Source organism: Candidozyma duobushaemuli, assembly GCF_002926085.2.
Source record: "Candidozyma duobushaemuli strain B09383 chromosome Unknown D_B09383, whole genome shotgun sequence".
Taxonomy (NCBI): domain Eukaryota; kingdom Fungi; phylum Ascomycota; class Pichiomycetes; order Serinales; family Metschnikowiaceae; genus Candidozyma; species Candidozyma duobushaemuli.
In genome coordinates, this window is record NW_020289898.1 from 173,247 (window position 1) to 185,710 (window position 12,464).

General features: G+C 49.1%; 5 protein-coding genes across 5 annotated transcripts; 3 read left to right on the forward strand and 2 right to left on the reverse strand. All coding sequences in view use genetic code 12, as the record gives it.

Annotated features, from left to right (window-relative positions):
* Nucleotides 1–599: 599 nt before the first annotated feature.
* CXQ87_003680 (uncharacterized protein) lies at nt 600–6,178 on the forward strand (the record flags this gene model as incomplete). Its single annotated transcript, XM_025482147.1, has 3 exons — nt 600–4,505; nt 4,529–4,947; nt 5,689–6,178. 3 exons carry the CDS (start codon nt 600–602, stop codon nt 6,176–6,178), a joined length of 4,815 nt encoding a protein of 1,604 aa, XP_025336765.1.
* Nucleotides 6,179–6,392: 214 nt separating this feature from the next.
* CXQ87_003681 (peptidylprolyl isomerase) lies at nt 6,393–7,615 on the forward strand (the record flags this gene model as incomplete). The annotated part of the gene is made up of 2 exons (XM_025482148.1): nt 6,393–7,496; nt 7,532–7,615. 2 exons carry the CDS (start codon nt 6,393–6,395, stop codon nt 7,613–7,615), a joined length of 1,188 nt encoding a protein of 395 aa, XP_025336766.1.
* Nucleotides 7,616–8,471: 856 nt separating this feature from the next.
* Nucleotides 8,472–10,187, forward strand: CXQ87_003682 (nucleobase:cation symporter-2 family protein; the record flags this gene model as incomplete). Its single annotated transcript, XM_025482149.1, has 1 exon — nt 8,472–10,187. The coding sequence occupies one exon, from the start codon at nt 8,472–8,474 to the stop codon at nt 10,185–10,187; it is 1,716 nt and encodes a 571-aa protein (XP_025336767.1).
* A 28-nt stretch (nt 10,188–10,215) lies between these two features.
* SHE9 (She9p) lies at nt 10,216–11,253 on the reverse strand (the record flags this gene model as incomplete). Its single annotated transcript, XM_025482150.1, has 1 exon — nt 10,216–11,253. One exon carries the CDS (start codon nt 11,251–11,253, stop codon nt 10,216–10,218), a length of 1,038 nt encoding a protein of 345 aa, XP_025336768.1.
* A 263-nt stretch (nt 11,254–11,516) lies between these two features.
* Nucleotides 11,517–12,413, reverse strand: PLC2 (Plc2p; the record flags this gene model as incomplete). The annotated part of the gene is made up of 1 exon (XM_025482151.1): nt 11,517–12,413. The coding sequence occupies one exon, from the start codon at nt 12,411–12,413 to the stop codon at nt 11,517–11,519; it is 897 nt and encodes a 298-aa protein (XP_025336769.1).
* Between the last annotated feature and the right edge of the window lie 51 nt (nt 12,414–12,464).

Genomic DNA, 12,464 nt, shown 5'->3' on the forward strand with positions numbered 1-12,464 from the left:
AGCGCGATCGGTGGATCAGCAGGCAGGCCAGCAACAGCACTCACCACATTCCATTTGCACCCAATTTCACAGGTTTCGCGGCCATTGTCAGCGGCGGATCGACAATGGCACATCCGCTGCGGACGTAATTGAAAAGACGAGGCGGTTCTGGGTCAAGAAAAAGAAAAAAAAAGCCCCAGAAGCAGGGAAGTGGTCGAAAAGTTACAAAAATGGCCTCCTGCGCGGTCGAGTATCAGGGCAACTAGGGGCTGGGGGCGGCACGGCTTGGTTCCTGGACTGCGCCTTAACGTTGGCGCCAAAGCGCGGTTGCTTGCTTAGCAACTGAAACGAGGAGCCAAATAAAAAAAAAAAAAAGACACTTCATTTAATTGCAATTCTTCAATTGAATTTTTTCCCAAACGTAGAAATATTTTGTAGTGTCGCTGGGCCGTCGTATCTGGTTCCCCCTTATTGAATGCAACCGAAGGTTAGTGCCGCGGCAGAGAAGGCGTGCACACTGGCCGACCTGCGGCTGACAGCTTCAACTTCCCACTTGCCTGGTGCATCGTATACACCGTTCCGAATTCCTGGATGTCGCAAGTACGTACTATTTTCTTTCCATGCCAATTGGGGTGCCAAATCCGCTAACAAGCAAGAAAAAGTCAAAGTCGAAATCGCCGTCGCCCTCCCACGGCGCCAATGGCTCCGCCGGCGACCCGGCCTCTGTTGAGGAGAAGAACAGACAGGCTAGGGCCAACCAGACCGAGGTTAAGGCTCCTTTCGATGGTGCTGCTCCCGACGAGGAAAAAGAGCATTCTGTCGAGAAGCACACAAAGGGCGGGAAACCTGCTTTCCCCTGGCGAAAGATCGGTGGCTGGGGGTCCCAGGACTCCTCTGAAGACAAGTTGCACGCTCTCCAAACAATCAAGGCCGTGGAGCTGTATGTCATGGACCACTTGTACTCTGACTGGTACTTCAACACGGTGATGATCCTTGGTATCTCCTTTTTCTCGTGGTTTTTCGCCCGCTGGGGCTTCAGTATCTTGATGTTGGGTGTTGTTCTTTTGGGCGCTGCCTCGGTTTACAGGGCCGAGTTCCGTAGATTCAACAGAAACATCAGAGACGACATGGCCAGAATTGACGCCCGCAACCGTTTGGAAAACGAGGAGGAGACCATGGAGTGGATGAACTCGTTCTTGGCCAAGTTCTGGGTCATCTACATGCCCGCTTTGTCCGAGATGGTCTTGTACCAGGCCAATGAGATTTTGAAAGACCAGGCTCCCGGTTTCGGTATTGAAGCTGTTTCTTTGGACGAGTTTACCTTGGGTTCCAAGGCTCCTCGTGTGGATGCCATCAAGTCCTACACCAGAAAGGGCAAGGATCACATTGAAATGGACTGGGCCTTTTCTTTCGCTCCCAACGACACTGATGACATGACCAAGAACGAAATCAAGAAGAAGATCAACCCCAAGGTCGCCTTGGGTGTGACAATTGGTAAGGCTTTCATCACCAAGTCGCTTCCTATTTTGGTCGAGGACATGTCCTTCACAGGCAGAATGAAGATCAGGTTGAAATTGAGTGACAACTTCCCTCACGTCAAGATTGTGTCTGTTCAATTCCTCGAGCCTCCAACTATCGACTACGCCTTGAAGCCAGTGGGTGGTGACACCTTGGGTCTTGACATCATGTCCTTTATCCCCGGTTTGTCTACTTTCGTTAACAGTATCATCCACTCGACCATGCGTCCTATGTTGTATGCTCCCAACTCGCTCGATATTGATGTTGAGGAGATCATGTCTCAGCAGTCCAACGACTCGATCGGCTTGCTCACTGTGAACGTGAAGCGTGTCTACGACATCAAGAGCAACGAGCTCAAGGACAAGGAGTGTCACCCATACGTCCACATGACCTTGTCTGGTGGCCCTGAAATTGACGAGCGCACCAAGATCAAGAGAAACACCAGAGACGCTGTCTACTTGGAGTCTTTCCATTTGCTTGTGAACAGCTTGGAAGGCAACTTGTTAACTTTCAGTGTCTCGTCTTACGCCCCTGGCAAGCCAGAGGATATTTCCATCGGAAGAGTTGACTTCAACTTGGCCGATTTATTGCAGGAGCCAGAGCTCAAGAACCAGACCAGGAACATCACTGACGGTGGGAGAATTGTTGGTAAGCTCAACTTTGATCTTAAGTGGAATCACGTCTTGGAGAACTTCACTTTGGAAGATGGTTCCAAGGAGGAGAACATTGACCAAGAGCTTGGTATTATGAAGTTCTCTCTTTACGGTGCTTACAATTTGGATATCTCCAAGTCTATCGTCGGTTTGTTGAACCCTTACGCTGAAGTGTACGTCAATGACAAGCATGTTAAGACCACAAGAAAGTTGAGACAGATCAACGAACCCTCTTGGGGTCTTTCATTTGAGTCGCTCGTCACTCAGCAATCTCAAACTCGTATTCAGATTTTGGTGAAGGACTCTGTCGAGGACCAAGTTGTTGGTCGACTTGATACAAACTTGCAGGACTTGATTTTCGAGTCTTCCAGAGGTCAACTGTGGATCACAGCTCCTCCAATCAGGACTGGCGGTCCAGCAACCAAATTCAAGATCGGCGTCAAGTGGTCTGCTTTGCCAATGGGTGACGAGAGTCTTCAATTCTTCGAAGAGCCTGCCATTGGTGGTTTCAGATTGCAAATCAGAAACGCTAAGGGTTTGGTCAACCTTGAGGAGGTTGGCGAAGTCGACCCTTACATCAGAGTTTCCCAAAACGGTAAGCCAAAGGGAAGAACTGCTACGATCTCCAACTGTAAGGACCCTTACTGGGATACCGTCTTTTTCCTTCCTGTCGCCAATCCTCACCAGCACGTTTTGCTCGAAATCTTCGATGCTGAGGCTGAAGGTAAGGACAGACCTTTGGGCTCTTGTGCTGTTACAGTTAGTGATTTCTTGAAAAAGAACACTCAAGGTTATTTCCTCGCTTACGATGGTTCGGATGAGATCATTGAACAGCCTGTGTTGTACGGTGATGATTCTTACGGCTCTTTGTTCTACTCTGTTTCCTTTGTTCCAACTTTGCCAGTCTACACCATCTCGCAATTGGAACACATGGAGGAGTTCTTGGAGATGAGGAGAAAGAAGGAACAAGATGAGAGGGAAAAGGCCGAGAGGGACCAAAAGCTCTTCGATGAAAACCCTGATCAGTATGACTGGGTTGAATTGCAAGAGGACAACCTCCCTGAGCCTGAAAAGGTGACATTGCCATTGGAGAAGGCCGTCAAGTACAGAACCGGTGTTTTGATGCTTCATATTTTGGAAGGCAACTTCAAGCAATCGGACTGCTTGGTTCATGTCTTGTTTGATGATCACGCATTTTCATCGGGTATCAGTCATAGAGCCGATGGTAAGCACTTGACTACTCCAATGAATGTTGATGCGTTCATCAGAGACTTGCCAAACTCGCTCACTATCTTCAGAATCTCGAAGAAGTATGTCGTTGAACACAAGAAGGAGATTGTTGCTGAAAAGATGTTAGACACGGTCGAACTCTTCAAGAACGCCAACAAGCAACCTATTACCATCAAGATTGACGAAAAGAACACCTTGAAGGTGCGTGCAGAGTTCATTCCATCCGCTGTCAAGTTGGCTCCATTGGACACTGTCTTGGATGTTGGTCACATTAAGCTCGAAGTGTTGAGTGCCGAGGGATTGATGTCTGTTGACAGTAACGGTAAGTCTGACCCAATGTGTGTTCTTAAATTGGAGGGTGTTGAGATTTTCAGGACAGACAAGAAGAGAAGAACTTTGGACCCTATTTGGAACGAAGCTTTCGAATTCCCTATCTTGTCTAGATCTAGACAGCCTCTCGTTTTGGAGGTCTACGATTGGGACTTGACCAACGACGATGAGTTGTTGGGTACAGCAGTTATTGACACTGCCTCCATTGATCCTAATGTCTCTACTCAGTTTAAGGTTCAACTTGATACTCAGGGTATCGTGATTTTGAGAGTGACCTTCAAACCAGAATACGTGAGACCGCCTCTCAACAGCAAGTCTGGCTTGCCAATCGACTTGAGTGATGTCAAGGGTGTGCCATTGAAGCTTGTTGGTGGTGTCGCTGGTATTGCAACCAACACTGTGGGCAGTGGTGTGGGTCTTGTTTCTGACAACCTCAGCAAGGGTGGCAGCTTCCTCAAGCACTTGGGTAAGAGCAAAAAGAAGAGCGGTGAGATTGACGAACAATCTCGTAATGGCGATGCTGGAAGCTTGCGTCCATCTCAAAGTGGACGGGGTGCCCGTAGTGAACGCACAGCACGCAGTGAACTTGGAGCTCAAAGCGAACAAGAAGAAGAGGGAGGTGACAATGAGAACAGCTTGCTCGGAGGTGAAGTGTCTAATGCTTCCAACGAAGCTGACAGACAGGAAGAAGAGAAGAACAAGGAGGAGAAGAACAAGCAGGGTGCACCTTCGCCAGAGGAACAAATGGAGCAGAACAGACCACCATCTATCGAGGGCGCTCTCCCAACGTCGACCGTGATCTCTTACCTCCTCCACAGCGTCCTGGACAGTTTGAGAACCAGCACACGAGAAATGTCAGTGAGGCTACTGATATTAGTACGATGAACTCCTCGACCATGGGTCCAAATGGCATCCCTGGTAGAGCTAACATTGTTTCTGCTGTTGGCTTCAACGTGTCTGCTTTGGACATCAAGGTTAACTTGACGACTCCGGCTAGAACCAAGGATATTTACAAGACAAGAGCTGCTAAGGAACATCTGGGACAATACAAGTGGAACGAGACCTTCACTTTCAGATCCCCACCCGAAGGCACCATGTCTTTTATTATCAGAGAGCACAAGACATTTGGCAGAAGCCAAATTCTTGGAAGCGGCGAGATTGCTCTTTCAGACTACATGGATCTGAACGATACTCTCAGGCTTCCTGTTGGCGAAGGTCAATTGAATGTGACCTTGTCGTACTTCTCACAACACTAATTTCATTCTAGTTTTATAATTGTACTGTACCAATAAGATTTATCTACGAAAACCCATGTAGTGGTCAGATTGTACCTTGCGAAGTCGTCATGCACATGTACTTCTGGTCTAGGTGAAATAAGAAAGGTGATCATGAACATGCCACATTGCCTGTCAAACTATTTAAAATAGCATGGAGTCTTCAATTGTTCCTCTAGCACACTACGATTCCAATATCAGCTAAGAACAGCACTTTCTATGAATGCTGGCAGAAGGTTGGTTGGACGTATTGGTGGTGAATGTCACACGTGATTGCGTGTGACTGCTTCCTTAGTAGAAGCGAACCCGTGCACCTGTGACCAGAAGGTAGAGCGATTGTCTGCACACCGCACCGAAAAAAATCGTGAGAAATTTTGCGACCCTACCTTGGTTAAGAAAAAAAAAAAGGTCGTAGACTTATTCATTCTATCTGAACCAGACATAATGAGCCAGACCGTATGTTGAAACCCACACAACGAAGACAAGCGAGAGCAGCAAAAAGCACACCAGATCCAAATTATATCCAAATTAGCTGTTGATCCAGCCGTACCGTCCTACCTTTCAAGATGTGAACCATCATCATCCGAGTCCATAAAATGCCCTACAGACGATAAGATTCCACCATCTCATGCTTTGCAATAAAGAATCCACAAGTTATCAAAGGCTTTCGTGCTGCTCTCTTTACACCAGCATAATACTAACAGACAGACTCAGAAGATCGCCAGAAAGACCCAGCGTCCTCACAAGTTGCGTGCCTCTATCACCCCTGGTACCGTCTTGATTCTCCTTGCCGGTAGATTCAGAGGTAAGAGAGTCGTGTACTTGAAGCACTTGGAGGACAACACCTTGTTGGTGACTGGTCCATTCAAGGTTAACGGTGTGCCATTGAGAAGAGTTAACGCTCGTTACGTCATTGCCACCTCCACCAAGGTTGATGTGTCCTCCGTTGACGTGTCTAAGTACAACGTGGCTTACTTTGCCAGAGAGAAGACGCCAAAGGGCGAGAAGTCCGAGGCTGACTTCTTCAACGAAGAACAACCAAAGAAAGAGATCAAGGCCGAGAAGGTTGCCGACCAGAAGACTGTCGACTCCGCCTTGTTGTCTGAGATTAAGAAAACCCCATTGTTGAAACAGTACTTGGCCTCCTCCTTCTCCTTGAAGAGCGGTGACAAGCCCCACTTGTTGAAGTTCTAAGCTTCTCACTTTGTATATTTAATACAGTAAATGAAAGACCATGTGTATACGTAAAGCCCAGTAGACCAAATCGGCAAGATATTGAATGACAGGTAAGGTAAACTTCGGTGAATTTTATTTTTGTTTAAGCCATCAAACATGGCTTCTGTGTGTGAGCACTGTGCAGACTTTTTAGCTCATCGCATCTCAGGATCTTCTTTGTACCATCACCATAATGGCTTCTTTACTCCCAATCAGCACATACAATTTGGCCCTTGAGCCATTCAACCCACAGCCTGCTTTGCAGGAGGAGTTCCCCGTGACAGTCAGAATTACCATGGCTGCCGTGGACCCTGAGGCTGCTGATGACAAGGAGGAGCCTTCGACTTTGAGAGTCTTGAAGAGAGCCATTCCTTTTGGCGGCGATGACGCCTTTGACCTCGACAGTGAGGACGAGGACGACGAGGAGGACGAATTGGACAGCGAGGAGGAGCCAGAGGAGCCCAAGAAGGAGTCCAAGAAGGAAAAGAAGGACAAGAAGCTGAAGAAGGAGGAAGAGGAAGAAGAGGAGGAGGAAGATGAGGACGATGAGGACGACGAGGACGACCTTGATGACGAGGTTGAGGAATTTGTTCTTTGTACTCTTTCTCCAAAGGTCCAGTTCCAGCAGACTCTTGATTTCACCGTTTCTCCTAACGAGGAGGTGCACTTTGTGGTGACTGGTTCCTACCCAATTCACCTCAGCGGTAACTACGTCGAGCACCCAGCTGACGACGAGGAGGATGACTTCGACTCCGAGGACGAGGACGAGTACGACTCGGACGCTTACAACTTGACCCCCGATGAGGACGAGTTGATTGACCTCGAGGCCTTGGAGGACGCCTCTGACGTCGAGGGCAAGATCGAGGAGTTGGTCGAGGAGGAGGGCTCCAAGAAGCGTGCTGCCGAGGAGGAGCCACAGGCGTCGAAGAAGAGCAAGAAGGAGAAGAAGAAGGAGGACAAGAAGGTGCAGTTCACCAAGGAATTGGAGCAGGGCCCCACTCCTCTGAAGAAGGAGAAGAAGGAGAAGGCCAAGGAGGAAAAAAAGAAGGAGGACAAGGAAGAAAAGAAGGACAAGAAGTTCCCTACCAAGACGTTGTTGGGTGGTGTCATCACTGAGGACAGAAAGACTGGCAGTGGAGCCACCGCCAAGTCCGGCAACAAGGTGGGTATTCGTTACATTGGTAAGTTGAAGGACGGCAAGGTTTTCGACAAGAACACTTCCGGCAAGCCATTCGTGTTCAACTTGGGCAAAGGCGAGTGTATCAAGGGCTTTGACCTCGGTGTCGCCGGCATGGCTGTGGGAGGAGAGAGAAGAGTGGTCATCCCCCCAAGATGGCGTACGGCTCGCAGAAGTTGCCAGGTATCCCGGCCAACTCCGAGTTGACCTTCGACATCAAGTTGGTTTCGCTCAAATAGGCGTATAGTTAAGACAGAGGGGTAGTAGGAGCACTATTCCGCGATTCGGAGAAACCCAGGGTTCCAGAGAGGGGGCCAGCGTGTAGAGGGGCCGAGGAGGTAGAGGTGCTGTAGAGCTAGAGGAGGCATAAGGTTTGATGGTGTGGCGGTGATGGACCGGATATAACCTATTTGGGCAGGTTAGGGCGGTCCATCGCAGGGTAGATCTTGACCAGGAGGTGAAAAGCGACACACGATGATGTAAGAAAAAGCACGGGACTAGGCTGATAGAAGGATCACTTTGAATTGAGCTCCTTGCCTTCCAAGGAACGGGCCGTTAGTGGGGCGTATTCTGTTGTGGTGACAAGGTGGAGACAAGCTCTGTACAAGCAAATACGAGGTGGTGCAGGCTGTCAACGTCAGACAATCAAGATCCGGACGTTTCGACAAAGTGGACAAAATCAGAAAAATTGACATGGGTCCAACCGCCAGCTATTTATAATCAATCGCCCAGAATCACATTCCTTCCACCCGCGGGCGCCGCCTCACGATTTACATCTGAGAGAGCCCATTCCTCGATCGGATCGTCGCAGTATCCCACCCGCATACGGCTGCGAAACACATCCAGTGGAAATGGACTTCCAGCGTTTAAATAAGGATCCATTTCAGAGTCTTCTCCTCCTTGCCACCCTTTTCCATCACATGGATTGCTCCTCCAGCTCGCTAGGCTCCTGTCTGCTCTCCTCCACCGGGCTTCTCCGATCCCCTCGTTTCCAGATTCTGTTAGATCTGCAGTATCGCCAGGGTCCACACAGGCCAGCGGAGGTGCATTTTTGCAACCATTTAAAGAGCCGCCGTCCGCACGTTTTTGCTCATCATGGGTAAGTATTCCACATTAGCGAAGCGCTTTTGGCGCAAATGGACCACACGCGATGGCCTCTTGGGCGACTACGACTACGGCTACCTTTTCATTCCTGATGTGCCGTTCAAAAAGGGCCAGCCCAAGACACAGCCATTTTTCGGCCTCAACCTGAGCATGCCCTTGATTTTGGGTGCTATTTTGGGATTCCAGCACTCCTTGGCGATGCTTGCCGGTGTCATCACCCCTCCCATGTTGATCTCCACCGCCGCCAGCTTGAGTAACGAAATCAAGGAATATCTCATCTCCACATCGCTTATTTGCGCTGGCCTTCTTTCTTGCATCCAAATCACAAGATTCCACATTTACAAGACGCCTTACTACATCGGCACGGGTTTGCTTTCGGTGGTTGGCACGTCTTTTGCAACAATCACCATTTGCACCAAGGCCATGCCGATGATGTACAAGAACGGCTTCTGTCCAATGGACGGCGATGAAAAATTGCCCTGTCCCGATGGATACGGCCGTATTATTGCCACCGGTACCGTTTGCGCCTTGTTTGAGATTTTGCTTTCTTTTGCGCCTTCCAACGTGCTCCAGAAGGTATTTCCACCTCTTGTGACTGGTCCCGTGGTGCTTCTCATTGGTGTCCATTTAGTGGAAACCGGTTTCCAAAACTGGATGGGCGGCTCAGACTGTGTGGGTGAGACTTGTGGCACTGCCAAACCGTTGGAGTGGGGTTCGCCTCAGTTTGCTGGATTGGGCTTCTTGGTCTATTTCACCATTATTCTTTCCGAAAGATTTGGGTCCCCCATCATGAAATCCTGTGCCGTTATTATGGGGTTGCTTGTGGGCTGCATTGTCGCTGCCGCTTGTGGATACTTCTCTTCTGAGAATATTGACTCTGCTCCGGCCGCTACTTTCCCATGGGTGCACACATTCAAACTCGAGGTTTACGGCCCCGCAGTTTTGCCTTTCTTTGCTGGATACATTGTGCTTATTATGGAGGCTATTGGCGATATAACAGCCACCTGTGATGTTTCTAGATTGGAAGTGGAAGGCGATATGTACGAGTCCAGAATCCAAGGCGGGATCCTTGCAGACGGATGCAACTCAGTCATCGCTGGTCTCATGACTATGACGCCTGTTTCCACATTTGCTCAAAATAACGGTGTTATTTCCGTGACAAAGTGTGCCAACAGAAAGGTCGGATACTGGTGTGCGTTCTTCCTTGTGGTGATGGGTATCTTTTCCAAATTCGCTGCAGCCATTGTGTCCATTCCAAACACGGTTTTGGGCGGTATGACATGCTTTTTGTTTTCTTCTGTGGCCGTTTCCGGTATCAAGATTATCTCCACCACGGAGTTCACAAGAAGAGACCGTTTCGTCTTGACTGCGGCATTGGTACCCGGAATTGGCTCGGTTTTGGTACCAGACTGGTTTGATAATATTTTCACTTACTCTGGCGACAACACGGCGTTGATGGGTTTCTTTGACGCCATTACGTTGGTGATGGAAACTGGCTTTGCCATCACCGGCTTCATTGGACTTATTCTCAACTTGATTATTCCACAGGTGGACGACGAGATGGAGGAGCTCAACGAGGTTGTGTTGGAGACCGTGGGACTGGCTACCGAGGAAGCTTTAGAGGTGTACAAGCTGAGAGAACAGGTGTTTGTGAATCCCAAGGCAGAGGCAGAGGCCGAACTGAACTCCAGCGAGGTGAATAAGTAACGAAGTGATGTGAAATGAATGATTACGTTTATTTGCTGTAGGCAAGGAGAGTGATGGTGCTGCCAACAACGGTCCCGAGACCAAGCACTATGGCTGAGTAGATGGTGAAATTCTGGTGGTCGAGGGAGAAAGCAGGGCTTGTCTTGAGAGCGTTGTAGTTTCTGATGAGCCATGCCTTCAATTGTGCCCAAGTGGAGACCCCTGAAAAGCTGATGACGTGTGCTTCTGAAGACCCCGTTGGTTCCTCTTTTGGTGCCATTTCAGGCTTGGGAGGAGCACCAGCCAAAGCCCTCATTTCGTTGGAAAAAGCGTCCATCTTCTGCTGCACCTGAGCATCAAAAGCATTGACAAGACGACGCCGCTTCCATGGCTCCACAAGAAACGTAGCCACTGTAAACAAAAGCACGTTAATCCCCATGATAATCCAAGTTCCCCACGTCAGCGCCTGTCTGATCTTGTCACTCCAAATTTGCTCCTCATGGTACCTGGTCAAAATCAGCTGAGTCAATCTGTTTTGAACAGAGTCAACCGCCAGTTCGGCGTCAGCCAATTGCTGCTCGGCCAGAGCCTCCTCTTGTTGGTTTGTGTGATCATTACGGTAAAGCTCTGTAAAACGTTCCACATCAACGGGGCTCCAGTTATGCTTTCTTGTCAAGAGCTCATTGATCTCTTTCTGTGAGTCAGACCGTTTCTGGATCGCCTCCAGGTACTTCACCTTGCACTTCTTCACAGCCTGTTTCTGGTTCTTGAGCTCACTCTCTAATTGGTCGACGGACTTTTTCAACTTTTCTATGCCCAGGTAACCTGTCACATCGTTAAGTGCCCGGGTGGCTCTAAAAATGGTCTCCTGGAGGTTTTCCATGTGTATCTCTAGTTTTTTGGAAAATTCGCTCCGGAGCTTCTCCTTCTGAGATGGAAGGTTCTTGATGTTGATGGAGAAAGCTGGCTGGGGCTTTGGATCACTGGCCACTACCGTATCAGCTTTTTTTGTCTCTTCAACCTTTGGTATCTGAGGCTTCTGTTCTGTCTGTCTTTTGGCTTCTTCAAGTTTTTGGGCAACCCCCATATTAGAAGTCTCTATTATCTGTCGTAGCTTCGAGTCATCATAGGATGAATACCGTCTGGGCCATTGAACCCTGAAACATTGTATATTGACGAGTCTCACATGCCTAAGATTCATGCTTAGAAGCATTGTGGTAGAGAGGCAGACCGGCTATGTTGATCTCGCGAACCACCGAGGTCGCACTACCCCAGACTAAGGGAATACAAATACATTAACTAGAACATACGTAATCATACAAGAGCACGACGGCGGCCACGTGGGTCGACCTAAAAGTTTTTATCAATCAACTCGCGGGCCATCTTCCAGTCGGACGACTCGACATAGTCCAACACAATGATACCGCTGCCCTTGCCAAAACTGTCCTGGAGCTTGTGCTCCTCCATGGCCTTAGCCACCTGCTGGGGCCAGCAGTCACGGTCAAAGAAGTTGGAGCCGGAGCAGAAGTTGACGAAAAGCTTGCCGTCGCCTTTGCTCTTGTTGTGCTCGCTGGCCTTCTTGGCCAAGCTCTTCACAAAGTCCACCTTCTTGGAAACGTCGTCCAGCTTCTCAATTTCACAGAAGTCCTGGACGCAGAAGGCACCACGGTCGTCCTCCGTACAATTGTACTTCCACGTGTGGGCGTCAAAGCCAAACTTGCTCTTTCTGTCCTGGTTGTTGTCGCCGAAACGTCTGAAGAGGATAATCTTGCCTCTGGCGTCGCCCAACTTGGGCAAGTCGCTGCCCTGGTAGAACTTGTCCTTGTTTGGCTGCCAGTACTTGTCCCAGATGACATTGCCAAACTCGTCCTTGCTGTGGTCCCACTCGCCGGTACCTTCCTGCTTGATGGAAAGGATGACCGTCTCGGACTTGTTCTTGTCCAAGAACTTGGTAATCTCCTCCATGGTGTCGGAGAACTTCTTGGGGAAAGGAATACGCACGGGGAACTTGCTGTGAACGACAGTCAAGTCATTGGCATCATTGCCGGACTTCAATGGGTACTTGCCCACTCTAACATCCAAGAAACGGACACCGTGCTCCAATTGTTCAGTCACGGACTTGCCCTGACACTGAACAGAGGGTAAAGCGGTATGGCATGCTGCCGAATTGTGGGTACCAGGAATCGAAAGCGATCCGATTTTGGTGTTGTCGTCGATATCTTTCAACCAGGTTTTGTAGTCAACCATTTTGGGCGAGCGGTGTTAGACGGGAATGTGTCCATTTATATGTCACGGTAT